The following is a 23,016-nucleotide window of genomic DNA, read 5'->3' as shown; positions in this document are numbered from 1 at the left end:
GCCCATGCCCACTGATTTCTTCCGTTGCTGCATTTTCTCCTAAGTCAGTCGCCTGGATGCTACCAAGTCATTTGCAATACTCAAACAGTATAGGCTTTCACTTCAGAATCCACATTTCAGAATTCACAGTCCTGGACTAAGCACCTAATACGTGAGATGTCTTCTAATATGTCATCTAAGGCAAGCTATGTCATTTGAATCGGGATTCACACAAAATAGCACTGTGAATAGCGTTTTGACTGGAAGCAATGTAACACCAAACAGTGAAGAGATACATAAAAAGGGCATTTTAAATCATGTTTCTCTCCAGGACTTAATTATCTTCAACAGTACTGAGTGAGATATCCTGTGTTCAAGACTGAAAACCCAAAGATGCATGCTTAATCTCTTAACAATGGAGGAGAAGGTCACTGTTTCTGTAAAGAATAGCAACAGAAAGAAAGAAACAAATGAGGCTGCCCACAGTACCTCCAACTGCTCAGGTGATTTGAGCACTGGAAGTTGGAGAATTTCATTTCTTCTCTGCTTAGAGCAGGAACCCTCCCGCTGCCGTAGACGATGAACTAAATGCAATGGGACAGTGTCATTTCCTGCAGCTGAACCTGTTTTATTTTGCAGAAACTAATTTGGATTCACTGGGCTATAAAGAAGACACGTAATTCTGTCTCCTAATGTAGAATACTCTCACGCAGCACTAGGCGCCATTCCTTGCTCCAATGGTTATTTCAATATTTTGTATTTTGGATCTTGGCTTTGAACCCAGGCCTTTTCTCTATGATCGATACTCTAAAAAAAATAGACAAGAAAAGCAACTTCCTTCTCCCTGAGTGGAGTATTTTTCTGCATAAAAAGGAAACTTTAGCAAGAAGCACTGAGAATATCTTTCTTGAGAATAACTTCTAGCTTATTACAGAAGGTTTGTTCTTGGTATATAGATGAAAACTGGCAAGAAAGAAGGGCAGGGGTTGGATTTCAACCTAAAGTTCTCATGGCCTGGATTAATCTCTATTTCCTCTCTGTTTTGAAAGAAACTTACTGAACTTCACTGAACATGGTTGACCTGGAGGGTGTGCTTCAACAGCATATGCTTTTTGACTACATCAAGCTCAGGTTAGAAATATCTGGATCACACATTCCAAAGGGCTTTAGTATAAAAAGCTGCTGAGTCAATCAGCTTTGTCAAGGTGAATGCATTTCTAGTCAGGTTCAGAATTGAAATTTTAAATAAAAAATAAAATTTAAATATAAATTTTAAATACAAACCCAAAACTAAAACAAGTTATCCATGGAGTTTAAGATTCTAGGTCTAGATATTTGCTGAGTAGGACTTTCAAGATTGCAGTTTTGTATTTAAAGGACCAAATTCTGGTTTAATTCCCCTACAGATCCTTTTAGAGCTCTCAACTCCAAATGTTTTATTCCTTTTCATCCATTTCCAAGTTATTTTTGTGAAATTCACAATCACAGGTGAACAACCTGACCTGGTGCTCTTTGCCCTTCCATAGGAGAAGTGTTTCACCCCTCTGTAATAGGTAAAATTGAAAGTATTTAGGAGATATTTTACTTCATCTAATTAGAGTTAATACTTTACAATATGTTGCTTATTCTTAGCTTTCTCCACTGCTAAAAAGCAAGAAGCAAGACCTCTAATCCTAAAAATTTTGCATTTCTGTAACATTTTTTCAGGACATCGGGAAACTAAGTTATATGACAAGGTAGGTAAACTCATAGTTACCACTTAATACTTTAAAAAAATTTCTCATAAAGATTCCTTAGTATAAGATAGGACAGCTAATACTACTTGTTTCAATATCATCAGCAGAAAATTCTTGGATTAATATACAACCCATGAATCACATTTGGCCTGCCATAACACTTCCTGAGTACTGAACAAGTCATAAGCTTCCTGGCAGCTTGCTTTCTAACACTTTCCCAAAGCTCTGCTCTGTTTTCCCCCAGCACCTGCCTGGCATGTAATGCCACGACACCTGTTTTTTAGTAATACAAAATATTCATTTCCTATTTCCCTTCCAAGTAACAGTGTTTGGCTATATAGCCTTTGAATGCCTCTGTAAGAGCCCTAGGGATAACCACATCTGAAATATTAAGTATCAGTAATCTGAAAGGTGCTTTAATTATTCAGGAAATCGAATTCCAAACAGTTGAGGATGTTTCTTATCTCACATGAAAAACACCATTCTCACCATGATTTTGCTATGAGGTTTTTCATGACCTTCTATGACAAAGCATGTAGTAAAAATTAGAAATGAAGTAAAATGTTGGAACATCAAGGACAAAATAGATACATTTTGTTTGCAAGTAGTATATTGCTGCTTATATACAAATATAAATTAATATTAAACGCTCTGGATTAATTCTATGCAGTGATTCAGACATATACCTGGACTTCAGGCATCCTTCTCCAATATTAGAATAAAATCCTAGAATCCTAGAATCATTTATCTTGGAAAAGACCCTTAAGATCATTGAGTCCAATCACTAACCTAACACTGCCAAGTCCACCACTAAACCATGTCCCTAAGCACCACATCTACATGTCTTTTAAATACCTCCAGGGGTGGTGACTCAACCACTTCCCTGGGCAGCCTGTTCCAATGCTTGACAACCCTTTCAGTGAAGAAATTTTTCCTAACATCCAATCTAAACCTCCCCTGGCACAACTTGAGGCCATTTCCTCTCATCCTATCACTTGCTACTTGGGAAAAGAGACCGACGCCCACCTCGCTACAACCTCCTTTCAGGTAGTTGTAGAAAGCAATAAGGTCTCCCCTCAGCCTCTTTTTCTCCAGACTAAACAACTCCAGTTCCCTCAGCCGCTCCTCATAGGACTTGTGCTCTAGACCCTTCACCAGCTTCGTTGCTCTTCTTTGGATGCACTCCAGCACCTCAATGTCTTTCTTGTAGTGAGGGGCCCAAAACCGAACACAGCATTCAAGGTGCGGCCTCACCAGTGCTGAGTAGAGGGGGACTATCACTTCCCTAGTCCTGCTGGCCACACTATTTCTGATACAAGCCAGGATGCTATTGGCCTTCTTGGCCACCTGGGCACGCTGCCGACTCATATTCAGCTGTGTTGTTGACCAACACCCCCAGGTCCTTTTCCACCAAGCAGCTTTCCAGCCACCCTTCCCCAAGCCTGTAGCATTGCATGGGGTTGTTGTGACCCAAGTGCAGGAGCTGGCACTTAGCCTTGTTGAATCTCATACAATTGGCCTCAGCCCATCAATCCAGCCTGTCCAGATTCCTCTGTAGAGCCTTCCTACCCTCAAGCAGATCAACACTCCCGCCCAACTTGGTGTCATCTGCAAACTTACTGAGGGCGCACTCGATCCCCTCATCCAGATCATTGATAAAGATATTAAACAGAACTGGCCCCAATTCTGAGCCCTGGGGAACACCACTTGTGACCAACCGCCAACTAGAATTAACTCCTTTCACCACAACTCTTTGGGCCCAGCCATCCAGCCAGGTTTTTACCCAGCAAAGAGTGCACCCGTCCAAGCCATGAGCAGCCAGTTTCTCCAGGAGAATGCTGTGAGAAATGGTGTCAAAGGCTTTATTAAAGTGCAGGTAGACAACATCCACAGCCTTTCCCTCATCCACTAAGCGGGTCACCTTGTCATAGAAGGAGATGAAGTTAGTCAAGCAGGACCTGCATTTCATAAACCCTACTGAGTGGCCTGCCCCTTCTTCCAAATTTCATAAACTCTCTTTTTTTTCCTGAGTTCCAGCCAAAGCTCTCTGTTCAGCCAGGCTGGTCTTCTTCCCCTCTGGCTTTTCTTTTGGCACATAGGGACGGCCTGCTGCTGCACCTTTAAGATTTTCTTCTTGAAGAATGTCCGACCTTTCTGGATTCCTTTGCCCTTCGAGACTACCTCCTAAGGGACTCTGTCAACCAGTCTCCTAAACAGGCCAAAGTCTGCCCTCCAGAAGTCCAAGGTAACAGTTCTGCTGATCCTCCTCTTTACTTCTCCAAGAATCGAAAACTCTATCATTTCGTGATCGCTATGCCCAAGACAGCCTCCAACCACCACATCACCCACAAGTCCTTCTCTGTTTGCAAACAACAGGTCCAGCAGGGCCCCTTCCCTAGTTGGCTCACTCACCAGTTGTGTCAGGTTATCTTCCACACACTCCAGGAACCTCCTAGACTGTTTCCTCTCTGCTGTATTGTGTTTCCAGCAGACATCTGGTAAGTTGAAGTCCCTCATGAGAACAAGGGCTAGCAATTTTGAGACTTCTTCCGGCTGCTTATAGAATATTTACTTTGCTTCTCCATCCTGGTTGGGTGGTCTATAACAGACTCCCACCATGATATCTGTCTTGTTGGCCTTCCCCCTGATTCTTACTCGTAAACACTCAACCCTATCATCACCATCATCAAGGTCTAGACAGTTAAAACACTCCCTAAGGTACAGCGTTACCCAACCACCTCTCCTTCCTTGCCTATCCCTTCTGAAGTGTTTATAGCCACCCATTGCAGCACTCCAGTTGTGTGAGTCATCCCACCATGTTTCCGTGATGGCAACTACATCATAGTAGTGTTGCAACTGTCATAGCTGTCTTGCAGCTGACACATTCTCTGTAAATAAAAATATCCTGATCTAAGTTTAGTAGATATATGTGCAAAAACACTGAGATTCTTACTCCACTGAGCTTATGAGAATGTAGTGCACACCTGACTCAGTCAGAAGTCTAAAAGCAGGTGTTACCCAAGTATTTGGCCTCCGGAATTATATGTGGAATTGACACCTCTGAGCACACAAATGAAAGACAAGTACATGAAAGCGTATGCCCCATTAAAAACAACTGGCAAAGGATTAGAGTTATCATCTTAGATGTTCTCCCTCCTAGTTCTCCTTGCCATTCTGCCTTATCTTATTAGAATGCAAGTAAAGAAAATCACTGAAATATGATAGATGAAAGATGCAGTGGAAAACAGAAGAGCTTACCTTCACAAACTGGAACTTTCCCAGTCCATGTGCCATCAGACCTACAGGCTCTATGCTCTGATCCTCCTGCCAGGAAGAAGCCTGGCTGACAAGTGTAAATCAATGTATAACCAAGTGAGGGAAGATCCATTCCTGCAACATTAGCATGAGTTGGTGTTTCTGGTTGTTTACAGCTGTGAGCTACAAAGAAAAGATAAAATGTCCTTTAGTCAAAATGGTGAAAATATTTCTGAAAAAAACAATCTATACTCATTCTGACAGGTAACTAATGAAGAAAAAAGCATCAATAAAAATAACGTATTAATATATTTTTAATTCACATGAAAAATTACTATATAGTCTATAAATTACTGTCCTGAGCCTGTAAATACACTCTTGAAAATGGACCTTTCAATTTCAAGGGACCAAGAACCAACTTAAATGCGCTTACACGACCAAAATTAATTGTCTGCATATGCGAACATAAACAGTGCACATCTTACCACAGTTAAAAGCAATAATGGCTTGTGACTTCATAGATTTACACTTCATAGAAGACTTACATGCCTTATGATATCTGTGTAGCATTGAATAACAGTAAATAAATGGGTCATTTGGAAAACACTATGAAAGGTCAAGGAGAAATTATAGGTGAGGCAAGTTTTAAATATCAGGCAGAAAAATTAATTACTATTCCTAATCTCATGCAAAGTGTCTTATATCTTTAACAACCACCAGAGCCTGAGAGTCTTATTATCTCAAAAGCAGCATACCTCCAAGAGCAGAGCTCACCTTTCAACACACTGAACTACTGATTTGCTGTTTGCATAGGGGGAACGCTAACACCAACTGAAATACTAATGCTGTTTTCTTCTGTGGCTATGCTCTCAATACACTGAAGTGATTCTATAAGCTCAGACCTTATAAGGTGAGACTATTTCCGGAAAAATACAGCTGGCTAGCTGAAAAACTAGAAAGATTAACCATGATGTTATACCTTTAGTAAATTAACAATATTTACTGAAGTGTAAAAGATCTAAGAAACGAAATGTTACTTCCTGTACCCAAGTAAGAAGATTCTCTCCATTTCAGATTAAAATATTTCCAATTACAAACCTTTTTTTCCCCCTTCTTAAAATACGCTGACTCCTTAGTTGGGAAACGGCTCAAACTCTTTACTAGAACTGATTGTAACTATCTGCTCCAGTACAAGTTAGGGTTGTGCAGGGCTTTCCTACATGTCCTGTTCTCACCACCTCCTCTCTTCATTGGAAGGGTTGCACCCTCTTAGATAGAAACTTACTATTTTCAGCATCTCTCTGGATGAAGAGCTGTCTGTTATTCTCATTATTTTGTGTTGGTTTTTTTTTAAATTCTATAGGCTATTGTAGAAAAATTCACTCACAAAATCACATTTCTAGCTGCTCTAAGCTAGTAATGCAAATATGTATTAAGTTAATAAAACTATATAAATTAACTCTATAACAATGTTACTGTTACTAAATAGCCTAGATAAAAAAAATTGATAGATCAAAAATCTATTATTTACTTACGTATACATTCTGGCTGGATTCCACTCCATGTAAGATCAGGAAGGCAAGTTCGTGTTGTTGAGCCATGGAGAAGGTGTCCTTTTTTACACTGAAATTGAACAACATTTCCCACCTGTTGAAAAGTAGAAAAAGCAGTAATATTGTTATGAGGAAATACCACTTGAGGGGTTTTTTCCCAAATTTGATAGCAAATTCCTTCACATAATACAGTCTCGATAAATTGTGATACTCTTTCTGTAGAGAGTAAATTAATTTCAGAGCATTTTGATATGAAATAAAAATTTGCTTAATTCTCATTAAAATTACTCTCCGCCAAAACTTAAATCCTCCATGGAAGAGAATCGAAACCTCATCTTCTGTGGTCTCTCTGGTGTATTGCTTTGGGCCTAGAACAGTAGAGACACTGTGAGTTTGGAAACCAAGCTTACTGTGGCTTCCTAGCTCTGCACCAAGGAGGTGCCAGTTAGGCAGTCTTGCAGCAAACCAGGGAAGTTGCAGAGCTGAAATGGGTAATAGATTCTGCTGGACCTTTGCTGAACTAGACTGCCCTTTGTGGAATGCTGGATGAATTCACAAGTTATAATGAGAAATATTTCATTAGAACACCAAGGCCTGGTCAACGACACTGTCTCATGCTTCAGAAACTATAATATTCCTATATTTTAGTTTTGTTTTTTTGATGACAAGAGGTAAAAAAGACTTGTTCTTTATACCACACAGATAATAGAAACTGGAACACAAGTACATACAATTTACAATAGCAATTCATCTGAGATTAGTTTTTAATTCTTATTCTTATTATGGGTATGTGTGGCATAAAAAGAAAAATAGAATTCTTTAGTCAATAAGTTTCTGCACAAACATAACATGGAATAACTTGTTCAGCATGTCCAGTCATGGTGATATTGATGAAAATGCAAATAATTCTCAGTTTCCATCAAAACCAGGGAAATTAGATTACAAGTATATCATTCAGAGAGTAGTTTATTACACACTGTGAGTGGTTAACTCAAATATTAAGGTGCATAGATCACATCTACTGTTCTGCAGTGACCTGTATTAATGCATTTATCAACTCATGTTTAAACAAGAAGTTGAAAACATTGAACTGTATGTGACAGCACATTTATCGTTCTGTTTTGGCGGGGTTTTTTTTCATTATTTTATTTAAATGTATAACACGATTCAAATTGATGCTCAAAGGTAAAATGTGGACTCTTTCACAATAGTTTAGTCCTGGGAAACAGCATTTCACTGCTACAAGTAGTCATTTGAAACTTTATAGTACTATTCCATTTCAGCTCAAGCTTCTCATCAGAATGAAATTTAATAATAACCCATGAACTACAGAGAGTAGCTCATCAACACAGTATGTGATTTAAAATTCACCTCCCTTTTTTTTTCCTCTTTACTGTGCTCACTGGACTATGTAATTACTTTTAAAAGATTTTGAAGAAAATATACTAAATCACTTTCACAATTAAGCACAAAGTGGGAAAACACTAAAAGTTTTAGAAGTTACACCAAATAGAAATAGAAGTACTTTTTTGTGTGGTAAAGAGCTTAGTTAAAACAACCACCACCAATATATTAATTTACAACAAGTACTAGTCTTATGAAAGATTTGTTCATTTCAGTAATCTGCCTCTATCAAAGCAATCTCCATTCATAACTATGGAAAGAACACCTGCCCTATTTAATCTTTAGCTATCAAGGAGGAAAATACTTCAGCACTGTCTTTAAAACCAGGACCCTTTCACCCTTGCTCACACCAAAAAGAATCCAACCAAAACCAAACCGCAGCTTAACTGTTAAATGTAGTTTCTTAATATACATCTCAATAGGAACTTAATTTTCTTTCCACTTTATTCTTTCAAAGTTGACTCTATGATCTTCCTGAATATAAAATATTTAAGAAAAAATAGAACAGTTTTGTAATGTGGAGTAGCTGGACATCATGGAAGTCAATGAGGTAAAGAGGTTAATTGGCTATTTAGATATCTAATTCTAAACTGTAACTAAGTTAGAGATTCAAACTCTAGTAGTCAATAACAACTCCAGAAGTAGCTACTGTATGGTTTTAACTGCTTAGTTACACTGTCTCACTTATTTTCAATTAACATTTTATGTGCTACATTCTCTTTTTTTTAAAAAAAGATATCTTCTTTTCAGAGTTCAACAGTTCTCATGATTATCTTTCATATGTTAGCTCAACACCACTTAAATATGGGCAATACTGAATTAATCAGATAACTGCAATCTTGAAATTTTCACCTCCTTTTCAGTAGGATATTACCTAAAATAAATTTGTCATTGTATAGAATCTCTTTAGAGGAATAAAAAGTCAATAGATCAAAAAAATGAATTCTGTATATTCAGTAAAATTCAGTATATTGTAATTCTACTAATCAAGACTGGCCTGAACAGAAAGTTCATATTTTGTGAGTTGAAAGGGCTGGAGAATCATGTCCATGAAGTCTTTACAGGACTCAATGAGTAACAGTGAAAAAAGGAAGGAGGTGTGTTTTTTCAATTTCCTGTAACTTCTCTCTCTTCTTTAGCTGCCTATTCACGACTTTGGATTCGTTCTTTATGAACTGAGTCTTCTGCTGGATAGATATATTGAAGGAAAACTGTTCACTTGAAGAGCAGAACCAAGAAATGCATAGAAATTTTTTCCACTGTCTGCCCATCTTCACTGCAGCTCTGCCTACCTCATGGCTTCATTGAGGCTTCGTTGCCTAAACATCAAACCAGTTCTTTAGTACTAGAAATACATCAGTGAGATAAGGAAATGGCTCAAGTTGCCAAGTAAGTAAAAATGTTGAGTTGCTAGCATTCCACAATCTAAAAAAAAAAAAGAAAAAAACAACCAAAAAAACCCCCACAGCAAATAAACAAAACTCAAAACAAACCATTGTTGATATTGCAACCAGTTGTTGCAATACCAACTTTTCTATCCAAAACAGTAACTACCAGTGAAACTGTTTTCCTTATTTCCTCCAAAAAAATGGATGTCACCTGTATTATCCTTGTTACGGAAACACAACCTTTATATACATAAGCCCCAAAAGCAGCATCAAAAATACAACAGTTGCCCAAGTGATGAAGACATTTTCAGAAGTGCTGCCATGCTATTCAAGATAACGAATAAATAAATAAAGGAATAAAGCTCCCTGCTTCCAAAAAAAAAAAAGCTTACAAGCAATAACTAATTATGAAAAATAAAAAAAACCAAAAAAGTAATTTAAAAATGACCTTTGGGGAAGTCTATTTTGCAATATTGTTGTGTCAGAGGCACGAGGTGGCGCTACAATACAGCCTTCTATGGTCTTAAAAAATTCCCAGCCTTGAGATGTTCTGATTTGTGTGAATGTTTTGTCATACAGCTTGAATAGAAGCACTAGCCGGGAGAGCTGGGGAAACAGCTGAAATATCTTTGTTCACTGCACTCTCTGGTTTTAGGGAAGAACCGTTCTTTGTACAACAGTGTTTGCATCCAATCCTGAAATAAAAAAGATTTCCTTGTATACTGCTCGATCATCTCTGTTCCATAGCTGCTTTTTCCATAGTGTCAGTTATGGTTTGGATATTCCCAAAATCAACATCACTAACTTTTCCTTTTGCTAAGAACTAAAGACCAGGTATTTGCTATTCTTTAACAGGAGAAATAGCAATCTGAGAAGAAAATGTATAAATATCTACCTGCATCCATTTATAAAGAATAGGATAGTACTCTAGATACATTTTTTCACCAAAATAATAGTATAATAATGTATATTAATAAGAATAACAAGAATAAATTATTATCCTTATTATTTCTTATATTCCTTATAAGAATAGAAGATATTCCTAACTTTCATGAGTTACTCTACAATCAATTCTTTCTTAGACTTCAGTTTACCAAAGAACATGAAGATACTCTAACAAGCTTCTCCATCCCCAGCAATTCATGCCAAAGGATCGAGAGGCTAAGGGAATGTCAGTTATTTCTCTTCACTAACTTTTAGCATTGTATTTTAAGTGAATGAAAACACAACTCGTTAAGTCTTTGCTCTATCTGTAGATTGGTAGACCAGTAACACAGTATTGCCACTACTAGTAAGAGGCTATTGAGTTTGCAAGACCTCAGGGCAGAGGCTTGCCAGGCTTCCTTTGTCTGAAAGTGTCTAGAGCTGCTTGAAGTTCTGTTTTGTTTTGTTTTTTTTTAAACTTGGTTTAGCTGTAACATCAAATTTTCTTGTGATAGGTGGCTACGACTAACTTTTATGCCTTCCTTTATCTTTGTATGGTACAACCACAGCTTTATATTCATAGTAGTAACAAGAAGCTGTTATGTGCAGAATGAGCTATTTAACACTAATGTGATGCAGTATAGACAAACACAGGCTTGGCACTGGAATGATAGCAAAGGCCTTGAGAAATGAAGACACAGGATACTGTGAAGAAGACTACAGGTGTGGGTATGATAAGAGATGTGATACAGGCTTGGCAATGGAGACCCCATTGCTATGAACAACCCACCCATGGTCACTTAAAGAAATGCAGACCTGGACAGAAGCAGATTTCAGGTGTAAAAAAGAACAAGTATCTAACATAGGTGAAATACACCTTATAGAATAGATTGAAATATAATGTGGAGCTGCAATGTGAGTGGTGTAAAAGTATGTTAGAAACATTATAAATAACCCCAGGTGAATCAAGAATGACAGAGACCAAAAAAAAACCAAAAAAAAAGGAAAAAAGTCAAAGTCACATTCCTGCCAGTGAAGCACTCCAGATTCTGACACTAACATCACCCACTGACACCAGGCTGAAGCCACAGACCTCAGGATCCTGAGAAGCAGAAGGAACCAGGAAAATTATGTGGTGTCTGATAAGGCTTAAATTACATTTTCATTGATGCAGTGATGATGCCAACTGTGCTAATGGAGACAGTTATACTGTGGTAGTACAGCACTTCTCTTGGAATTTCGTCCTACAATTCAATCAACACTGAAGTTTTTATAAGCATTACATTCACAGAAGGAGATTATCTGCAAGGTTGCTCCACATCTGCAGATCAAATTTCATACAGCATTTCGTAAAATAGAACCCAAGAGCTAACACAGGGCTACCACTACTGTAATGTGGCTATTTTCCTTTCTAAATTCAGACTGCACTTTGGCTCCCTTCAGGCTTCAATGTAGGGGAAAATAGCTGAATTTCTACAAAAACATATGTTGGAAAAGTATGAGAAGTAATAAATCTTACATATATGACTGATTGGTCTAAGCAGTTCTAAACTGTTTCTTCAATTCAATAGTATCTTGTGTTACAACAGCTTATGGCGAAAGTGCTATAAGCAATTTTCTATGTTACTAGCAACCTATCTGAAGAAATATTTCAAAACCACAGTTTCTTTCCAAGGAGTAATTTATTTTGTGGATTATAGATGAAGTCAGCATTCACTAAGTTCTAAAGATATTTTGTCTTCATTGTAACACACTGTTAAGGTAGATCTGTCAAATCAAAAATACTCAGATGAAAGGTAAACATCCTAGAAGTACATATTCATAACAATTCAAGCAGGTGATGCTACTTATTTACATGTCATGCCTGATATCCGAGTAGCACTAAACTGGTATTTTGATGTTATTTGAACACACAAGAACCTGATCTGCTTCTGCCTGCTGAATTCAATGCCAAACAATAAAATCCATGCAAAATTCTGTTACCTCTTTGTTACAAAGCTCCTACTTAACAGTTGAAACACCATTCAAATGTGAGGTGGTGATATTTCTGCTTTTGTTAGTGTAGGTTCCAGGAGGTCAGGTTTTGATACGCCTTTCAGTCAGGCCTGGAATTATGTTGTATATGCCTGAACTTTCAATGCAATCAATGAAATAGGAAAACTGATAATCAAGAGTAGGGGAAACAACAAGAACAAAAAAACATTGCTGTGGAAGTTCATGACTTGGCATTAGTATTGTGAAAAGCAAGTGACAGTCAGTGATATAGTCAGGTAAAAGAGGAGGTATTGTCATTTGTTGAAAAGCACTTAAAACAGGACTCCACATATGAAGAATTGAATTCTACTGTCAGGCTACAGCTTGATTTTTTTTTATGAGACAGGGACATAAATTTAAAACTTAACAATTAAGTCACTTAAGTTATCCTATTAATATTAGCTTAAATGTGAAATATTTAAGAGAGTTAAAAAAAAGAAAACAAAACCAAACCACAAAAAAAAAAAAAAGTCCCCAAATGAGAAAAAAAACCACCACCCTGGGTTAGAGTCAGAAAACCATCTTATATATTCAATAGTAACAACTCCTTGTTATGCGTTTGCCCACTGCAAAACATTTTGCTTAATTTTGCATAAGCTCTTTTGGTCTATTGTTTAAAATGGTAGACAATGGATCTATCACACAAAAGAAAATCAAAGCCATCTCATCTTCAGTATTTTGGTATAATTTAGAATTATTCTTTACCTTTCTGCTATGGATGGAAGCAAAAGTCATTATTATCCCATTCATACAGGAAGTTAATCATAGCATAATATAAATTCAACTATAATATGTTTGTGGTTTAAATGAGTGATAACATTATGGAATATACAGGAACATAATATTTCTTTCCAGAATCTACGGACAATAACTTGTCTAGAACCGATCGTTTTCACTGTCATTTCCACCCAATAAAGAGCCGAACTCAGCTTCATCTGTACGAATGATAATCCTACCCTGTTCTGTATTAACTAAGCAATCATATGTAGAGTAACTAGAAATTGCATGCAGACATTTAGTTACTATATAAAACCAAATTCAGTACATGAGCATGAAGATAAGTTGCTGGCTAGGTAAGGAGACTATAGCTCATACGGTTTAAATCTGCTAGGCACTAACCTTACAACTGTGGGATCAAGGTTGTAAATTCTGCCAGCAGCTACACTTCTTTTAGAAATTATTTATCAGTTGACATTTTGCTTGGTATTTTGACAGTTCCATGCTAGCTCTGAGTGATGCTTTCATTCACAACTACAACAGCTATACCACAACTGAGAAAGTCTGCATTAGCTTCTTCAGTGATAGAAAGCTCATTAATATGCCAGAGAAACTGTGACAATAAAATTGTAGAAAATGGTCATTGCAATGATTCATTTCTTACACAATTGAATAAAGAGTTGCCCTCTAGCATAATACTGTATTATACCCAAAGGAAGTTAGCCCAAGGACTGTCCCTGCATATTCTATCTTGGCACGAAACAGCACTCCACTCCCTGGAGAAAACTGAAACAATTATATTAGTACTCGCATATGATTGTGATGTAGCACAATCTGAAAACCCAAAGATTGCTAAAACAATCACTAAGCAGGAGGAGTACTGCGTAAAGGCCACTAAAATGACAAGCAAAAGAAATTTTTGGCCATGAAACTTTGAAAAGTCCTTAGCTACAACCTTTGCTTTTAAAAACTAATTTCATGTTGTAAATCTGTTCAAATTTCAATCAGCCCTTTCTTGCATTTCTGGCAATCTGCAGTTTTTATTTAACTCCTGCTACTAGACAGACACCACATACAACTGGAGAGCTGCTAGCTTACTCTTCTGCCTAGTCCTCTTCACATATCTGGAGCTTTCAGCCCTGACACCAAACACAGATGTAACAGGATAGTTTAGACTCTCTCTTAGTTTGTTTGCAGCTGCCTTATCAGATTCCTAGCAAATTATAGGGCACATTTTTACATCTGTACATAGTTCGCCCATGAAAATGTCTCACTGACGTCACTGTTTTGTGTGATTCAGAAAATCAGAAATTCAGAAGCATTTTCAGTTTCACAATTCTGTTTCCAACAGAAGCATATGCAAACACCATTTGCCACAACACACCCTTGTAGAAAAGGCAGCCAACAGCCTCCTGGGCTGCATCAGGCAGAGCGTTGCCAGCGGGTCGAGGGAGGTGATTCTTACCCTCTGCTCAGCACAGGTGAGACACAAGTGGGTGCTGGGTCCAGTGCTGGGCTCACCAGTGCAAGAGAGACAGGGACACAGTGCAATGAGTCCAGTGATGAGCTACAAAGGTGATTAAGGAACTAGAGCACCTGGAATACAAGGAGTGGCTGAAAGAGCTGGCATTGTCCAGCCTGCAAAAGAAAAGGCTCAAGGGGTATCTTATCAGTGTGTATTAAAACTTACTGGGGGCAGGAAAGAAACAGAAACAGACTTTTTTTCAGTGGTGTCCAGTGACAGGAAAAGAGGAAATAGGCACAAATTGAAACATAGGAAATTCTGTTTAAAAATAAGAAAAAGCATTTTCACTGTAAGGGTGATCAACTTGGAACAGGTTGCCCAGAGAGGCTGTGGATTCTCCATCCCTGGAAGTACTCAAAACCACCTGGACACAGCCCTGATCAACCTGCTCTAGCTGACCCTGCTTTGAGAAGGGGGGTTGGACTAGAAGCTCTCCAGAGGCGCCTGCCAGCCTCCGTGACTCTATGATTCATTTGTGGTGGCATCATTTCCAAATATAACAACAGAATTGCTCTCAGGAAAAAAAAAAATCCACTGTTTTTTAGAGTGTGTCTACACTAGCAGTTTGGCATACAGTATACACACTTCTAAGGAGAAAAAGCCTGCTTGATAAACAGTAGGGAGCACATATATTGGTAGGGAGATACTGAACTCCTTCAAGGTGAAACCAAGCAGAACTTGATCACCAGGGTTTCATGTAGCACTTTGCTAATAGGGACACAAGGTCAATGTAATCCAACAGCTAGAAAGAAGGAAACACAACAACACTCTAGCAACGAGGTCTTACAAGGTATGAGCAGTTTCTGGACCTCTAATCAGAAGTTTCTAGACATTGAGGTAGTATAAAAATATTTTAATATGCAAGTTAATAAAAAATAGTATACTCAACCTGATAGCCAAATGTGTTGTTTTGTGACCCGTGCCTTGGGACTCCCGGATTTTCACATGCTGTGCGAGTAGGTTCTTAAAAGAAAATGATAATAAATTAAAGACAAAGCAAATTACAGTATTTTAATGAAATGCATGAATGTATCATAAAATTAAGCTTGTTCAACAACATGAAATAGGCCAATGAGAGAAATAAAAATAGAGTGACTTGATTCTTAGAGAGTATAGAATAACACCAAGATAATTCAAAATAGCCGAAAACTCCTAGATTGACTTAGCAGGAAAAGGAATAATAAGAATTTCAAGAAATTTCAATAATACGAGTGTAACCTTACCTATACATCGAGGAGAAGAACCACTCCACGTGCCATCTGCTTGACAAATCCTGGTGCTGGAGCCAACCAAAATAAAAGGAGGATTGCAGCTAAAAGAGACTTCTGACTGATAGATGAAGCTTTTGCCTTCTCTTTTCCCTTGAGCAGGTACTCCAGGGTCACCACAAAACTTTGCTGTGAGAAAAGACATGACAGAAATTGAATGTGTCATTTATTAAAATACACAAAAATATTGACTGAACTCAGTCAAGCAGTTACTCCAAATTCTATACTTATTTTATTAAACACAGGTCAAATACAGAAACATTTAATAGGAATTCAAAGAAAGACTAGATAGCCAATCTTTAGTCTGCTTCAGTTTGCAGTAGTTTTGCTAGCTGTTCAAAATGCCTACATAGTGGCCTTGGTCAGTAGCTTGAAGTTGACACCTGAGGTTACACAAATTATTTTATTAAGGCCCAAATATCCACAATTCCACATTCTCTCCTATAGAGAGCAATCAGAGAATGTACCAAACTTTCATGTCAATCTCCCATCCTGTCCTGCTTTCTGCCACCTACCCAGTGCTTGACATTTTTGTATGATTAAAGGATTTGTCAGACAGATTTTAGGAATCGTAAATTCTTACTTCCTCATCCTTCACTGAAAGATAAGATTTGGTATGTATGGAAGTACAACACTTGAAAGTTAATACAGCTAACAAAAAAAAAACCATAGTAAAGAAATTTTAGCAGCAATCTAAGTGTCAAACAGTAATAAGCTGTTATTAGGCAGGATAAATTTGACTGATAAGAACATAATCTTAAATCGATCTTTTTACTTTGTACCTATCACCTAAAGATTCCTTACGTCTATAGCATAGTATAACTAAGTAAATGCACTGCAGGTAAATTTACTGGCCTTCTTCTGCAGTATAAAGTACTGATTGTTGTCAGAAGCTGGATTTTGAATAATTGATTCAGGAAATGCAATCAGCTATGGTAAACCCTGTGCCATCAGACTATATTATTCCCTGACACACCATGAATTCCAATATTGTACAGTCTAATTTTATATCAAACAGGAAATGCTGTAATACGCACAAAAAAATACAACACTAACCTAGATGTGTGCAATGACATATTTCTAAAAACGCATGTTGTACAGACAGTGGAATTTTCTGCTCCATCTTTCTCTTCTACAAACAGAATTTAAATTACATCTCTTAAACAACCACCTTCAAAATACATTTCTAATATCTCTATCTTTGTCACCTGTGCCTGAAGCTTTCCAAAGGACCTGCTCACATGAAATGCTCCTGCCCTCTACCTCTTACTGCAGACACTGACTGTACGGGAAATCCATGCACATACATGTTGAAGAAAAAGGGCTTAATCTGTAACATACCAGAAATGTATACAATTTCATAGCTTTAAGTGGAATGGGACAGTCTGCAGAATGACAGACCAAATTCTGAAAAGATCTATGAACTGGGGATAGTGCCACACAGTGAACCTCATTGTGTGATTGACAGATCACAGTTGTAATTTATGTTTTCATTAGAAAATTCTGTGGAAGTCTTAATTTGAAAATACATGAAACACTTACAGATCTTTAACACAGAGGCTTGCAATTGTCTCATGAACAGTTTTTTGTACCACCAAAGTAGCAACCACTCTCAAGGAAAAAAAACCTCACATTAAAAAAAGTTTTTTTGGTAAGTTTATTAAATTTTTATAAAACTAAATAAACTCCACCAGTTAGTTGTCAGCCAACTTTACCCAATCATTGAATAGCTACTGAATATCTGCCTTCTATATAGGGAACCATGGAAACCAGGCATCATGGTAAAACATCGCAGTTTTCCTCTGATTTTGGAACAGGGGACTACAGAACAAACTAATGTTGCAGTAAACTGGAAGCTCTGTGAGTGCTCCCACTCCCAATGGAAATATTTTCCTAAGGACTCTGAGAGCCTTTGACAGAGACAGGGCTGTGGAGCTCTGGCACTGAGGCTGTGAGGCTAGTCTCATTCTTCAAAGACATTTAATTGATCAACAGCAAGTTATATCTGTAGTTAGGAATTTTCAGGCATAGGCCTGTATTTTTTTTGCCATCTATTGCCAAGCTTATAAAAACAGCAGTCCTTTACTCAAATTACTATATGAATAATTAAGCAGAGAAATTTACTAAAGACATGACCATATTCCTTTCTGAATAATTATTCCATCTTATAACTATACCTTGCATATCTTCAGCTACAGGCTCTATAGAACCAAGCTGGGAACTAAATTTCTGATGTCAAGAACTGCTTAAAGATTGCTCATTGAAAATGACTTTCACCAGCTCCCTCTCATTTCTGCCAGATGGCAGCTAGTTTAAGCTCTTTTACAAGCACTGGCTGCCAACTGATTTCTCTTGCAAGCCAATGGGTAACCATTGCACATCAACAACATTCAGTTAATGTAATCTCTGCATGAAACAGCCTTTAATTCCCAGGCAGCTGCATTCTGTGCTAACTATGTCTTTTAAAAAGTTTAAAGGCGTAGCCCCTTTTTCAGAGCATACTGCAGTATTGAATATTCCAACCTCAAAGATAACAAATAGCTTGCGGTATCCAAAAATGAATGTAAGGACACAATATTTCAGTCAAGAACAAATGATGAAAAGAATTTTTCATGGTCTTTGATGTTCATAATATAGTAGACTCTAGACGAGCTCCATCTAGAGAACTTAAGCAATAAATGGTGAGGGTTTTTTCTTCCAGAAACAATGCCTTTCACCATGTTCAGCTCCGGCACATACAGTTTCAGCAGCACTAAGCAACTGTTGTTGATATGAGAATATCATTAGGAAAAAAAGGAAAAGTTCATCTACATGGTATGCTTTCATAATAGTAGGATATAGCCAAAACAGAGAACATTTTTGAAAGGGAGAGGTGAAGAATGCAAGAAATAGTAAAAGAACAGAGAACTGCGTTTTGCAACATTTAGTAAGCTACCTGGCAAGCTCAGCTACTTGGCAAGCTCGAATTAAACTTCAGAAACTGTAAAGCCACGAAGATGAAATTATCCTCTTCCAGTTAGACTGCTTGCTCAAGACCATTACAGAGTTTCAGTGGTATAGCTATTCTACAAATAACTACAGAATCTCCTTCTTCGGTGCAATCAATTGAACATCTCTCAGAAGCATCACAATCACTTCTTTAAAAAGATTTTTAAAATAATAAGTGGACTGACACCAACCTAAAGAAAAAGCCATATTTGTTATTGTAATGAAATTTGTAGCAATATAAAAATCCATCAATGTTATAACTTTCAGGTTAACAAAATTTACTGCATAAAACATAACTTAGCGTAGGAGGAAAAACAGACTATTGTCAAGGAATCACCCTGGGGCCTAGTCAACATTACTGGCAGAAAAAACTCTGTGACATCAGAGAAAGTTTAGGACGAGTAATAAGCAATAAAAGAGATTATAATGAAACTTCCCCTATTCTATATGTAGCTGGATCTGAAAACAAGACAGCACCTCTTAATCTTGTTTTGCCTTGGACCATTTTGTATGCATTGCCTGTAATTTTTTTTTTTTATTTGTGTTTAAGGCTTCCTATATGCTCACAAAGGATTTACAGATATTCTTATGTCTTCCTCAATCTACAAATTATGTTACAATTTTGGAAAATATAGAAGGATTGTATTTGTCCCAGGTTTGAAATGAACTAAGCCACTGCTGGGGGGGGGGGGGGGGGGGGGGGGGGGGGGGGGGGGGGGGGGGGGGCGGACACCGGAGGGAAAAAAAAAAAGGTGAAAACTTTAAAGAGGAAAAAAGCACTATAGTTGAATAAAGAAATACAGGACTATAAAGCAAATACATACGCAAGCACTGAGGTACTTCACCACTCCATGTTCCATTCCCAATGCAAGTCAAAACAGCAGGAAAAGAGAGTTCATATCCTGGAGAGCAGACATAGCTAATGCTAAATCCCCAGTCCAAGTTTGTTCCTTCCAACCTTCCATTAGAGATCTGCGGAGGAGTTGGGCAGGTAACAGCTGCAATAATAGTCAAAATAATTAGGCCCAGCTGCTGTAAATATCTCCAGTGTACACAATTACTAGAAGAACCATATGTGCTAATTTCACCTTTTTTAGAGGACAATACAGTCAAGACATGCTATCTTCCTCACTGTATTCTTGCCACATTTCCTGAAGTTAGTATTTCTGGTTTCCTCCATTTAGGAGACAGTGGCTGATTGATGAAGTGTCTTAAATAAAACAGGATGCTGCATCAAACCAAATAGGAAGACTACCTAAAAATCAGTATGTCTGGTAGTATACTAGAAAATTATTTTGTTTGTCTGTTTAGACAATATAGAGTACAATTATCTTTAATTACTGTGGTAATAGTCAAATACTTTCTTCCTGTTAACCAGTTTAGGCATTTGCTAGGTATTGATGCCCAGGGATGAAATTCCAGGATGATTGTTCCAAGATATGACTTGAAAGCCTGTTTCTAAGTACCATAGTTTGGTTCGTATTTGCTTCATTAATATCTCTTCACCAAAAAGCATTCGCTTCTAGCTAGAGGGAGAAAATTTAAGGATTTGCAACCTCTTGAAATTGTCAGTGTTGCTACCTCTAAGAAGGCCGACAAGAAATATTTCAGTATAGTTTCTCATTTCCAGGCCTCTCAGGAAAAAATAGAAACATCTTCTACTCAGCTGTAGGAAAGAGGACTGAAAAAAAACAGAGGAGGACAGTAGAAATAAACAAACATAACTGTAGTGATGAAGATAAAAGTGTTATTCACTGGATAATGGGGTAGTAACAGAGAATTGCTAATTGAAAGCTGAAGGAAAAAGGGTATAAAAAAAGTTAAATGAAAAAAAAAATCTGAATCAAAAAGATAAAGGGGGAAATTTAGGCCAAAGTTACTAGAATGAATGAGAAAGAGGGGGGGGGGGGGGGAGAAAAGTTAGGAGAAACTGTGCTAGCAAAAGACAGAAAGCAAATGAAACTAGTATGATTTAATATAGTGGAGACAGTTCGGGTAAATGAGAAGAGGTGGTGACCAAAAAAAAAGCAGAGAACACACAGGTTACAAGAATGGAGGAAATGAAATGCTGCACTCATAATCTTCAAACTTATGTTTAGACAGCTGTCATCCTGCAAGCTCAAAAGAAGTCAGAGGCACTAGATCAGGAGTTCTGTGTGTTTGCATGTAATCTGCAGAAGGTTCACCATGTACCATTTCTCTATTCTTATCATACTCTTCAGTGAGACTATTTCAACTATTTATACCACAAAGATGCTCTGCAGCATTGTTCATGGCTATTTGAGAATGCTGGATGAAAGTAGTACTATTATCAAATAACCCTTTGCCAACCAGTAAACCAAATCTAAATTTTAAGGCTCTATTTTTTATACTTTCTGTTTCTCTTGCTCTGGTTCATAGTTTAAAAAAACCCATCAAACAACCAACCCAGGAAAGGACATGATAGCTTTTGCCACACTTTAATTATATTTTAATAAAAGTAAGTCAAAATAAGTACTCTAAGCAGCAAAAGTCTGTTCGCATTCTCCAAGAGCTTCATGACTAGTCCTTTTAAAAAGATCTGTATGTTTTAACTTCTCAGCTGAACAATAAAGGAAGAAATACCGGTCAATAATTAAGAAAGAAGACAGAAGAAGTACCATGAAAATAGGTGTAATATCAGAATTTTGGGGTGAAAACAGCAAAACAAAACACCCAGCAACAAGGCAGAACGTGTCTCTAAATATTTTGGTCAGAGATTTAACCATAAATACGTACAGCAACATTTCTCAGTTTAAGATCTGAAAGTATATTACAAATGCAAGTCTGCAGAAAAGACAATGCTTGAATAGTTGAATATTTAGTTGCAGATGAACATGAATCCTTTTCCAACTAGGCAAAGCCAGAGAATTATTTATATATTCTATTTCAATGGCATGGCGACAATTACGTATCCATTTTCTGCCCAGTTCATTTTCCGATTATTTTAACTAAATGGTACCTGGACCATTTAGTACCAGAGGACCCTGGCACTTCCTCCTGACAGTAAGAACTAATTGTTATACATTTCAAACACATTACTGCATATTATATATTACTTTTAATTACACAGTCAAAGAAATGGGGGTTATTAACTTACCTAGTGCACTCACACAAACCTGTGTGGAGTAGAACGAAATACTGAGAACACTAGAGATTCTGCATATGATTATTATTTAGTATTTATACAAGTCATAAATATGTATGACCTAAAACCAGAAAGACTCAAAAACTCAAAACCAAAATTAACAGTCTAACTCTTTCTTTGTATGGTTCTGTTTGAATCAAATCAGAGTTAGATCTCCTGCTCCCAGTTAGGTGCCCTGTAGTCCTTAAGAATTTGAGGCTGGGAGACTATATCATAAATACTTTTCTGTCTTATGATCTTCTAGCTGTTCTCTTACAGCTGCCCTTGGAGACAGACAGACTCTTGGTCAATAGGACCAGTATGGCCATTCTTCTGCTCTTAAAAACAGCTTTGTAATTGAAGCTGATGCTGTCTAAGAGCACAATACAAACAGAAAAAAAAGTGAATTGTTAAGAGGATCTTGAAGTCTGACATCCTCAAGAATGTGTTGGGAAAATAACTTTAAAAATTGACATTATCAAAACTGAATTAGAATTAAACTGGACTTGGTAAGATATTGGGAGAGTTGTACTCAGCAAGGAAAGGAATTGCAAATGGAGTGGAGATTTGAAATTTATTTTATCTGTTTTGATGAATGAATTCAGGGGAGGAAAATGAGAACTGCTGAGCAGGTATGTAACCGTACTTCCTGAAAACAAAACAGAAGGAAGATGGATGAGAACAAAGTAAGTACAAACTTAGCCAACTAGGTTTTAAAAGAATAGAGATCACTTAGTGTGAACCCAGAAAGAAAACACCAAAACGGTAATGCTGCTTCTCTACAGCTGTGGTATCAGGAAGAGTTAGAAAAATTACTCTAGAGAGAAGATGTTTTACGGTTTAGCAAGTGAGTGAGTTTCTCAGAGAAAATTGTTTTGATGACACAGATAAGGTGGTCTTTCAGTAACACCCAGATTTTTTGCTGTTTAAATTTCAACAGAGAGCATTAAAAAATTCCAATAAAACAGAAAAATCAGGAATGCAATTAGTAAAAGAGAGAAAAGGAAGATCTTGAGATTAATCCTTTCAGTTTTCACAGTAGAGAAAATAACATGAAGCAGAAAAAAATTTATTAGGACATTTGCTAGAAGGATTTAGTC

The 23,016-nt window shown here is 37.3% G+C and overlaps 1 protein-coding gene across 3 annotated transcripts in view; it reads right to left on the bottom strand.

Moving 5' to 3' along the window:
* Positions 1-23,016, bottom strand: part of CSMD3 (CUB and Sushi multiple domains 3) — a 748,293-nt gene that overhangs the window by 14,893 nt on the left and 710,384 nt on the right. For all 3 annotated transcript variants that reach the window (XM_050890742.1, XM_050890743.1, XM_050890744.1), the window contains 5 exons: positions 19,596-19,769; positions 15,739-15,912; positions 15,405-15,478; positions 6,506-6,617; positions 4,974-5,153 (listed from right to left, as the gene is read on the bottom strand). In XM_050890742.1, the coding sequence (XP_050746699.1) occupies positions 4,974-5,153; positions 6,506-6,617; positions 15,405-15,478; positions 15,739-15,912; positions 19,596-19,769 (714 nt within the window). The remainder of the gene's footprint in view (positions 1-4,973; positions 5,154-6,505; positions 6,618-15,404; positions 15,479-15,738; positions 15,913-19,595; positions 19,770-23,016) is intronic.

This window comes from Gymnogyps californianus, chromosome 2 (assembly GCF_018139145.2).
Source record: "Gymnogyps californianus isolate 813 chromosome 2, ASM1813914v2, whole genome shotgun sequence".
Taxonomy (NCBI): domain Eukaryota; kingdom Metazoa; phylum Chordata; class Aves; order Accipitriformes; family Cathartidae; genus Gymnogyps; species Gymnogyps californianus.
Note: the sequence above shows the minus strand (reverse complement) of the source record. Positions and strands in the feature narration are given on the sequence as shown.